Consider the following 9877-nt stretch of genomic DNA (forward strand, 5'->3'; position numbering starts at 1 on the left):
GGGTGGAGTCGGACTGTGTCGCGTAAGGTAGTGTTTGTGCAGTGCGCGGGGAGATGACGCGCTGTCCAACGCGACGTTAGCGGCGGGAACAAGCGGGGCGCCTGACAATCCCTGTCCAAGTCCGAGCTCAAGCTCGACTTGAAACTTTGCAGGCACCGCTTGACATCATTCCACAACAACGTGCAGCGGTCCATCTCCACCTGTGCATCGCACCTGCGCAGCCAAAGTCGTATCTGCACAGCCGAAGTCGTATCGCGCAGCCATGCCCTCGCCCTCGCCGCCCCGCGAGGCGCCCACAGAAGCCCGCGCCGGAGGACGCGAAGAAACAGACGCAAGACGTGGAGAAACAGACGCAAGACGTGGAGAAACAGACAAAACACGTGAAGAAATAGACAAAAGACGTGAAGAAACAGACAAAAGACGTGAAGAAACAGACAAGAGGCGTGAAGAACGCGGCGCAAGACGCGATCAAACAGACGCAAGACAGCGCTCGCGCTCACCGCGCCGCAGCCGCAGCCCCGCGCGCCGCAAGCCGAAGAGCTACTCGGGGTTGAAGTGGAAGGACGACAAGAGAGAGGCGTCGGAGCGCGACTCGAGGCGGCGCGATGATAGGGACGATGGAAGGCGAGGCGACAGGAGAGGGGATAGGAGGGACGACAGGAGGGACGACAGGAGGGACGACAGGAGGGCAGACAGGAGGGACGACCGCATCCGCAGCGACCGAGAGCGACGAGACGACCGCCCCGACCGACGGAGGGACGACAGGGACCGCAGAGACGGCCCGTCCAAGCTCTCCTCCTCCTCCTCCTCCAAGCCAAAGCCCGCCCCCGCCTCCGCTCCCACCGAGCCCATGATTCTCGTGACAATCAACGACCGGCTGGGCACCAAGACGCAAGTCCCCTGCCTCCCCTCTGATCCCGTGCGCGTGCTCAAAGCCATGGTGGCGGCCAAGATCGGGCGGCCGGTGCACGAGATCATGCTCAAGCGGCAGGGCGAGCGGCCGTTCCACGACAGTCTGAGTCTGGCGGATTATGCAATCAGCAACGGGGTGCAGATTGATCTGGAGTTGAATACGGGGGATTAGTGGAGGGGGAGGGGATAGTAGGAGAGGGACAGGGCAGGGGATAGTAGTAGAGGGACAGGACAGGGGACAGTAGGAGAGGGACAGGGCAGGGGATAGTAGTAAAAGAGAAGCATCAAGCATGCACAGCAAGCAGATCAATTGCACTGCACAATGGGCGCCCTAATCCACAGCATCTCCATCTCCATCGTCTCTCTTGTACCGGTCAGGATGCAAGCCCTTCCTCTCCGCATACCGCGCATTGACAACCTCGACGGGCTCCTGCCGCTCGCGGGCCAAGACGGGTACGTAGTTGCCCTTTGCTCTGCCAAAATTGCCTCCATCAAAGACGCGTGGGGCGCCCGCTGCGACGCCCAGACTGTGCTGATCCACCACCGCTTCCCTATCGAGCGTACTCACGCCCAGGTCCGCGATCCTCTGCATGAGCAGCCCGCTCAGCGTCTCGTCGATTTTGCAACCGCGCCACAGCTCCCACACGTCGTCCACGACGCCGCCGCGGCCCCACTTGCTGCGGCCCATGGAGCTCGCGCCGTGCTTCAGCGTCGCCGACGCTTTCGGCTCCACGCCCCCTTCGTCGCCGACGTAGATCCAGGCCAGCCGGTCCTCGTACCCGTGGCGCCTGTCCTCGGACTCTGCGCTCGCGACCTCGGAGGCATGCGGGAAGATGCAGTCCCACAGCACCAGCGGGGCGTCCGAGGCCATTTCGTACTTTGGGCGCGTGGGGTTCTCGTCCACGTTGAGCAGCGCGGAGACGAGGTGCGGCGGCTCGAGGCGCTGGCCCAGCAGGAACAGGATGGCGACGAGCGAGCGCACCTGGTGCCACAGGAAGGCGGAGCCGTGAAGGGTGAAGCAGTACATCTTGGGCGGCGCGGCGGCGGCGGGGGATGCTGCGGCGGCGTGCTGCAGGAAGGCAGGCACGGCGAGCGGGCTCACCTCGTCGATGGAGGCGTGGAAGATGCGCCGCTGGAAATTGGTGAGCTGCTTGGAGGCGTCGATTTTGCAGAAGTTGCGGAAGTCGTGCAGGCCGACCAGTCTGTCGCAGCCGTCTTGCATGGCGGCGATGTCGAGCCAGCCCTCGCGCATCGGCGCGCTGTCTGGGTGGTGCGCGGGGCTGTACAGGCCAGCTGAGCCGGGCACGGGCGCAAAGGCCGGGTTCGTGAAGAAGTACTTGTAGCGGCGCTCCTTGCAGGAGAAGCGGGCGCTGAAGTCGGGCGGCGGATTCGGGCACCACGCATAGACGCGGATGTCGGGCGGCAGGACGCGGTTCAGCAGCTGCATGTAGGGCAGCTCGTCGGCGAGGTCCTCGAAGGGCTTCTGCGCGGCGGGCTCGGCGTCTGCCGCATCGTCTACCGCAGGCTCGTCGGCGTCTGCTGGCCGTGTCGGGCGCGGCAGCGGGCGGTTGCTGCGCACGCGGATGCCGATGACCTGGCCAAAGGCGCTCACGCCGCGGTCGGTCCGGCCGCACTTGGAGTACTCGCAGCCGTCCCAGTTGACGTCGGCGCCGTCGCGGTCCCAGGCGGCGAACGTCTTGCGGTCGACCCTGCCGTAGTCGGTGCTGCTGCCGTCGCGCGGCGTCGGGCTGATGAGGCGCGTCTTGACGAGGGCCTTCCACAGCTCCTCCTCGATGGTCGGCAGCGGCGTCTTATTATTGTTGTGATGCTCGAAGCCGTTGTACTTCTGCCCGAGGTACGCAAACTTGAGCGCGACCAGTCGCGTGCTGTACTTGGCCGCATCGAACACTTTCGGCGGCGCCTTGGGCGGCTTGCGGAACGGCGTGCCATCGTCTTGCGGGGGAGCTGTGGCCGCCGTCGCTGTGGCTTCTTTGGACGCTGTGGCTTCGTCCAACCGCGTCCCAAGCCGGCCCTCCAGCTCTTGTATGCGCGCAATCAGCTGCTGCGGCGACCACTGCTCGTAGCCCGCGGCCATGGCTGTCCGGCCGGCTGGCGCTCGCTGTGCGCGCTGCTTGCGCTGAGGGACCCGCGACAGGCTGTGGAAGCTGCCGCGCGAGCAGAACAGGCGGTGCAGCGACTGCTGGAATTCGGGAAAGGCGCTCGCGTGGCCCGGCGGGGTGAAGCGCCGCATGGATTGGAGTCGCATCGCCGAGTCACGCCCGTCTTTTTTTCCATGACGCCGCTCGTGCAGCCTCCAATCACATCACGCCAACTCCAATCACATCACGCCAACTCCAATCACATCACGCCAATTCCAACCATATCACGCCAATTCCAATCACATCCCACCAACTCCAATCACATCCCACCAACACGCACCGCCACAAGCAGCCTCCAATCACATCACACCAATATGCCGCTCCCTAGCACGATCCTGCGATGTATTTGTACTCAGCAACCAGTTCGATCCATTCTCACGGTACACTCTGGTGGCTACAGCATCTTGTGAACTTAGTTCGCTAGCAGTGGCCAACCCTTCACCAGGCGAGCTCACCCTCAGGAGCGAGTCCTTGCGGACAAGCTCGACCGACGGGTTCTCCAACCTGGTAAAACGTGGTAGAGCTTGGAAACTACAGTACATGAGAGCAAGCCATCCCACAAACCAAGAGAACATTAAAGTCCTTCGAAGCCTTCAGAGCCTTCCAACCCTCCCAACTCTTCCAAACTTTCCAATCCTAAACCTTCCAGTTCCAAACTTTTCAATTCCAAACTTTCCAATTCCAGACCCTCAAAATCCTCAAATTGTTCAAACCCTTCAGGATATTCAAAAACGCCTCCTTTACCCAACGCTAACAAAACAGTGCAAAACGACCGGGGTATCTTTTCGTCAATTCGTCAAACTCGTAAATCGCCTCAAATTGGCGAGACTTCTTCCTCGTCCGAGTCGTAGCTCATGACTGGCATAGACCAATGCATCGCCGAAAGTTTGGCCTCCAGGCCTTCCGACTTCGAGAGCGCAGCAATTGCCGCGTCGAGCTCGGCGTCGCCAAATACAAGTGGCTCAATCGAAGGTATCTCATCGTCAAATAGCTTCATGGGGGATGCACCCGCGTCAGACATGACGCTTGGTGATGGATATGACACTTGCTGTAGACGGCTTGGCTTGTGCGGTGTATGCTTCATCAACTTCTGGCGTTGACGCTCCACTTCCTGCTGTGAAGTGTTTGGCAGTGACACATGGGCTGGCGTAGGTGCCGGTGGCGGAGCTTGTGTCCAGACGGGCGGCACACTGGCTACCTCATCGTCCTCATCCTCCGAGTCCGAATCTGGAACGCTGAAAGAGCCATGCGCGGGGTCGTGCGCTTTGGTAAGGCTTTGAGCTGTTTTTGCCTGGCATGTCTTGACCTGGTTCTGAGCCTGACTGCCTCGAGCCTTGAGCTCACGCTGGAGGGTCTCGCGATCGCTGGCCACTGCATCATGGCCGTGCAGCTCGGTGAAGATGTTGCCACCTTCTTTGTGATTGAGAGGCGTGTCGAACATCGGTGAGGGTTCGATTGCGCGGCGTGGGTGGAAGTCCATCTCGGACGTAGTCGAACTACCGAAAAGCTCGTTCAGCGAAGCCGGCATTTCGTCGTCAATAGGCGTAACATGCGCTGTTTTGGATCTCTTGGTCTGTCGGTGCTCCTCTTCGACCATAGAGATGTACACAGCCCAGGCGGGAACGACATCATCGTCATCCAGATCGAGAACATCTTCTGGAAGGCGGAACCCAGACTGCCAGGGCTTGCTGGCCGGAAAATGCTCGAGGTCGCGAAACAACACTGGCGTCTCGAGGCGCTTGCGTTTGTCGCCGGCAGCCGAGTCTTTCTGGAGATCTGCAGCGATCCTCTCCGCCCATGCTGCGGCTTGGTCGATTTCGTGCTGCTCGACACCTTGGAGCAGAGTCTTGACGAAGCGGTTGGGCCTCCTATTAGCCTTCTTGCTCGTGCGCTTGGCGCGCTCACCAACCGGAGTCGGCGGGATAGAGAGCGCCTCCGTCATCGAGCCGGCTGGGGGCAGTCGTGAGGGTGTCGGTGATGGCGACGGGGAGGCTGCTGCGGGAGTACCGAACAAGTTTTTAAGAGCTGTGAATGGCGTAGTGAAGCTTGCGAAGATGCTCCTGGAGGGAGTTGAGGTACTTTGATGGATGGTCGCAGGAGGTGGAGAGAGTGACTTGGGCGCCGAGGGTGAAAGTTGCACTTCTGACACAGACTCGACGGGTCGGGGTGATCTGGCGGCCTCCTGGACAAGCCTGAGGAGAGCCATTGCGGACTCGTCGCCGGTCATGAACTCTGCGCTTGGCTCTGGCTCTGGCTCTTGGACATCGAAGGAATCAAACTCTGAGGTCGAGAAATCAGCATTGATCAGTGAGGTCTTCAGGAGACCTGACTTACTCTTGGTGAAGAACATGGGTGTCTCCTCGTCATCGTCGTCATCTTGACTCGACACGGACTTGGCAGGTGCGGAGCGCGAAGGTGCCTTTCTCGAGGTAGTGCGCTGTCTCTTTGCGGGCTGCTCATCGAGCGCGCGCAGAGGTGAAGCTGCTTCGGTGTTGGTGGAGCGCAGCCGGCGCTTGCTGTTGGTTGCGGGCGCGGGAGTGGTCGCAACCGTTTTCTGGCGCGTCGTGGGTTGCGCGTTGGCGCGCGCATTAGGGGTGGTCTCGCCTGTTGGTGTTGACGCGCGCTTCGCTCTAGTGGTGCTCTTGGTCTTGGTGGAAGTTGTCGCGGTGGTCGTGGCAGCCTTTCGGGGAGCAGCGCGGGTGCGCTTGCTGCGCGTCTCAATCGTGATGACCTCCTCTGTGACCTCAGCGGCCGCGGCGGCGCGACGCGTGCGTCGTGTCGTCATTGCGCTGCAGTGAAAGTCAGCAGGCGCGTCAGGCAGCAGCGGGGAGTAACTTACAATGCAGTGTTGACTTGTCGCGTAGTTGCTTCGAATTGAAAGCGCGCAAGTGTTGTGTGGGGTATAATGGCTTTCGCGGGGGTGGTGGTGGTGCTTGCGCAAACAAATGTGAGAGCCAGAACTTTTGAGTGTGAGGTCGAGGAGGAAGGCGCGTTCGGCCAAGCATTTATTGGCGTTCGCGCAAGTGGGCGCGGCCGGCAGAACCCAATCAATCGGGGCCAAGCCTTGCACACGGCTGAACGTCGGGCTGACCAGCGCTCAGGCCGCGAGCAACACCATGACGGCAACTGAGCGTCTGCAGCAAGACTCCACCATAGCATCATGGAGGGCTTATTCTACAACGTCAAATACGGGTATGCATGGCTTGTGTAGCTTTTTGGAGAGTTGTCTGACTGAGTGAATAGCTACATCGAGGGCGTGGTGCGCGGCTACCGCAATGCGCTGCTCACCAGCCAGAACTACAGCAACTTGACACAGTGCGAGACCATCGACGGTAGGCTTTCTCGCGGCGGCGCACGCATTCGATCTATCTGACGCCATCCCCCAGATGTCAAGCTGCAACTCTCACCTGCGTACGGGGACTTTCTCGCCTCTCTACCTCCAAATCCTTCGACGTCTGCGCTCGCCGCCAAAACCACCGACAAGCTCGTTGCCGAGTTCCGTTACGTTCAGGCCAACGCCACCGGCTCTCTGTCGAAGTTCATGGAATATCTGACCTACGGATACATGATCGACAATGTTGCGCTGTTGATCACTGGTACGCTGCACGAGAGGGACACGCGTGAGCTGTTGGAGAGATGCCACCCTCTTGGCTGGTTCGAGACAATGCCGGTGTTGTGTGTGGCCACCAATATCGAGGAGCTTTACAACTCTGTTCTGATCGAGACACCGCTTGCGCCCTACTTCAAGGGCTCGCTCAGCCACCAGGACCTCGACGAGTTGAACATCGAGATCATCCGCAACACTCTGTACAAGAACTACCTCGAGGACTTCCACAACTGGGTCAACACCGACCCCGAGATCGCCGGAACACCGACATCTGACGTCATGTCAGAGGTTCTCGAGTTCGAGGCTGATCGCAGGAGCATCAACATCTCGCTGAACTCGTTCGGCACCGAGCTCTCCAAGGCAGACAGGAAGAAGCTGTATCCTGCCTTTGGTAAGCTGCACCCTGAGGGAACTATGATGCTCTCACGAGCAGATGACGTTGAAGGTGTGCGCATTGCTGTGGAGAGCGTTGCAGAGTACAAGAGCTTCTTCGACCAAACAGGGCTCAGCCAGGGTGGTGGTGGCGCTGTTGGCAACATGGCAGGCGGTACAGGCGGCGAGTCTAAGAGCTTGGAAGACCTTTTCTACCAGAAAGAGATGGAGATCTCCAAATTGGCATTTACACACCAATTCACACACGCTGTCGTCTACGCGTGGGTGAAGCTGCGCGAACAGGTATGTTTGACCCATCACCATGTTCAACGAGACATGCTGACACATCGATAGGAAATCCGCAACATCACCTGGATAGCCGAGTGTATTGCGCAGAACCAGAAAGAGCGCATCGGTAACTACATCAGTGTGTTCTGAGCTCAGCATCCGTCGCAGTTGTAGCATATTTCATTTGACCATGCAGCGTATTGGGTGGCGTCAAGGTTCGGTTCGTATATCCAGACTCGGTCCATTAAAATGTACATGTCCGTGAATGCGTTTCTTGTTCTCTGCTGTTGCTTGTCTCATGCGTTACCAGAAGCTTCCATTGCAGCTAATGGCTTCACTCTGCGGTCTTCATCTGTTCCATTATTCTACCCGGCTCCGAAATCTTCATTCATTGGCGTGCAGCTACTGCGTGTTCGCTGCTCGGCGCGTCGTGGGCGCATGCCTTCCTATTCGTTGTGAGCCAAGCTACGGTTCACTCTCACCTCGACGCGCTTGAGATCTTTCCCCTCACCACCCTGTGCTCGATCTCCGCCGTGCAGTCGCGTTTCTCGCTTCGTTCTGGGCCCGCTTGTCTTTCATTCCCAGTCCTACGCTCCAGTGACGGATATATAACGTGAGCCAGCACCAGCAATACCAAAAGTAGGTCTCGCAGCGGCACCATGACCGGGAACGCTGGTCGGCGACATCGTCCCTACGCCTACGACCAACCTGACACCCCGCTTCCTCGCCCACAAGGCTCAGCTTTACTTACAGCGAGGGAGGCTCGGGGTTGGTGGGTAGGAGGCGAGTGGATAAACGCACCAGCCAAGAATCCTTCAACGCGCGATCGACGTATTCGTCTGTCTCCGGTCATCGTCGAGGACGACGGTGACAGTGACTGCTACGAGGTGCCCCCTCCTGTCCCATGCGCAAGCCATGCTGGTCGAAGCGTGGAGACTTTCGATTTCAATGATAGCGGACAGGAAGTAACATGGGTGACGAGTACACCACACAGCCGCCGGTTTGAGGCATGTGGAAGGCCGGTGTTGGTCGAATCACTTTCGCTAACAGCAGTCACTCAGCCGCGCTCCTTCGCCGACACCGCAGATGACGAGCTTCTATCATACTTAGCTGGCCGGTCGATCTCGAGAGGATTCCTGGTCGAGATTGATCGGTTCTTCCGCAGCCACCCAGAGATCGCCGATTGCTCTGAGGGTCGTGAGACCATTACGGAGCTCAACTCGTCATCTCCGCTAGACGCATACAGATACTTCTTGCGAGGGTATACTCGGCCGGCTAGGTAGGCTGTGCAGGTCCTTGGGAATTTCAAAGCTAACATCTGGCAGGTATGTCGACGGCGTCATAAAGTCGGAGTACTTCAGTCTTCCAGCCAATTATCCCTACAGGCCACTGCGCACGAAGGTCGACCCTGAGCTCGGCGACTTTTTCCAAGGGTTCGAATACAGATGGGACATCATCGACCGCATCGACTTAGCGGTCCGTGGAGGTATTCAGGCACTTGCGCGGGGTCAGCCGGTGAACTCAGGCTTGCGTCGGCTGATCTGCTACGCTGTTTGGGGCAACCCTTCAGATGCCTACAAGTGGTACGAGTACCAGCTCCAGGAGGAGTACCTACCGCACCGCTATTTGCCAGAGCACGTGGTGCTTGGACATCTGCCAAAGCTCGCTGGCGAGGCTGGTGCACAACCATCGTCGCTGCATACCTCCCGCCGCCACGCGCGGGTAAGATACAGAATGGCGAAGGCGAATGATGAGGGGATCGGTGAGTACTGCCGTCGGCTTGATCACTCTTTGGGCAAGAAAACCTTGTGTCTCTACTGACCTTCCTCAGATGTTCTCGATGTCCTCATGAAGGAGTTGAGGGCAGCGCTTGTTCGCAAAGGCTTTCGGCGCATAGACATCGACGATATTTACGAGCGAGGCAAAGAGCGGTTGGAACATGAGCGGCGCGACCCGACAGGTAAGTGCAAATGGATGTAATTTTCAAGGAGATTCACTGAAACGTCCCAGGTGTTGACATTGTCGACTTGATCATGGATGAGGTGCCAGTACAACGCCCGGCGCCACGTCACGTCCACAGAAACCGATACACGCGTCTCGTACCGAATCAGTTCAGGTCCAATGTCACATCGTCGCGACAGACGCGCAGAGTAGGGGCAAACAAGCCCAAGACGGATAATGTGCTTCCTGCGCTGCGGGCACAAGCAGCCGAACTGCGGTCAGCGCGGACGAACCTTGAGCGCGCATATGCACAGGAGCATAACATTCAGAACCTTCCGTCACGATGCACTGGCGTGACTTTTGACTTACTTCAAGTCACCGCGGCTCGAGCACGGGCTGAGCGTCGATACGTCAACTGCCTCGTCCGGTACCTTCGAGACGCCAACCAGATGAGCGCTACTGAAGCTAGGCAGTTACAGGGGAGCTTCACGAAGCACAAGATGGCGAAAGGTGGCCTGAACAACTGCGCTTATCTGCTTGGTATGTATCCAAATGAGCTGAAGTGAGCGATGGGAGACAGCATGACAGGCGAACAGTG

The 9877-nt window shown here is 58.8% G+C and overlaps 6 protein-coding genes across 6 annotated transcripts; 3 read left to right on the forward strand and 3 right to left on the reverse strand.

The window, feature by feature from the left end:
* On the forward strand, nt 1-1274 carry M421DRAFT_342297 (ubiquitin-like protein). Its single transcript, XM_033589486.1, has one exon. It carries the CDS (start codon nt 263-265, stop codon nt 1082-1084), a length of 822 nt encoding a protein of 273 aa, XP_033451474.1. The 5' UTR covers nt 1-262; the 3' UTR covers nt 1085-1274.
* Nucleotides 1244-3007, reverse strand: M421DRAFT_57187 (pseudouridylate synthase 3; the record flags this gene model as incomplete). Its single annotated transcript, XM_033595477.1, has 1 exon — nt 1244-3007. One exon carries the CDS (start codon nt 3005-3007, stop codon nt 1244-1246), a length of 1764 nt encoding a protein of 587 aa, XP_033451475.1.
* Nucleotides 3008-3274: 267 nt separating this feature from the next.
* On the reverse strand, nt 3275-3766 carry M421DRAFT_342303 (uncharacterized protein). Its single transcript, XM_033589487.1, has one exon. It carries the CDS (start codon nt 3644-3646, stop codon nt 3371-3373), a length of 276 nt encoding a protein of 91 aa, XP_033451476.1. The 5' UTR covers nt 3647-3766; the 3' UTR covers nt 3275-3370.
* On the reverse strand, nt 3407-6037 carry M421DRAFT_417881 (uncharacterized protein). Its single transcript, XM_033591613.1, has 3 exons — nt 5911-6037; nt 5406-5860; nt 3407-5351 (listed from the first exon to the last, which is right to left on the reverse strand). Exons 2-3 carry the CDS (start codon nt 5854-5856, stop codon nt 3886-3888), a joined length of 1917 nt encoding a protein of 638 aa, XP_033451477.1. The 5' UTR covers nt 5857-5860; nt 5911-6037; the 3' UTR covers nt 3407-3885.
* A 161-nt stretch (nt 6038-6198) lies between these two features.
* Nucleotides 6199-7608, forward strand: M421DRAFT_417882 (ATPase, V0 complex, subunit D). The gene is made up of 4 exons (XM_033591614.1): nt 6199-6263; nt 6315-6403; nt 6458-7353; nt 7405-7608. Exons 1-4 carry the CDS (start codon nt 6232-6234, stop codon nt 7486-7488), a joined length of 1101 nt encoding a protein of 366 aa, XP_033451478.1. The 5' UTR covers nt 6199-6231; the 3' UTR covers nt 7489-7608.
* A 389-nt stretch (nt 7609-7997) lies between these two features.
* M421DRAFT_2746 (uncharacterized protein) lies at nt 7998-9845 on the forward strand (the record flags this gene model as incomplete). The annotated part of the gene is made up of 4 exons (XM_033588838.1): nt 7998-8617; nt 8664-9100; nt 9170-9298; nt 9349-9845. The coding sequence occupies 4 exons, from the start codon at nt 7998-8000 to the stop codon at nt 9843-9845; spliced, it is 1683 nt and encodes a 560-aa protein (XP_033451479.1).
* Nucleotides 9846-9877: the final 32 nt, after the last annotated feature.

The sequence above is a fragment of the Didymella exigua genome (assembly GCF_010094145.1).
Source record: "Didymella exigua CBS 183.55 unplaced genomic scaffold M421scaffold_6, whole genome shotgun sequence".
NCBI lineage: Eukaryota > Fungi > Ascomycota > Dothideomycetes > Pleosporales > Didymellaceae > Didymella > Didymella exigua.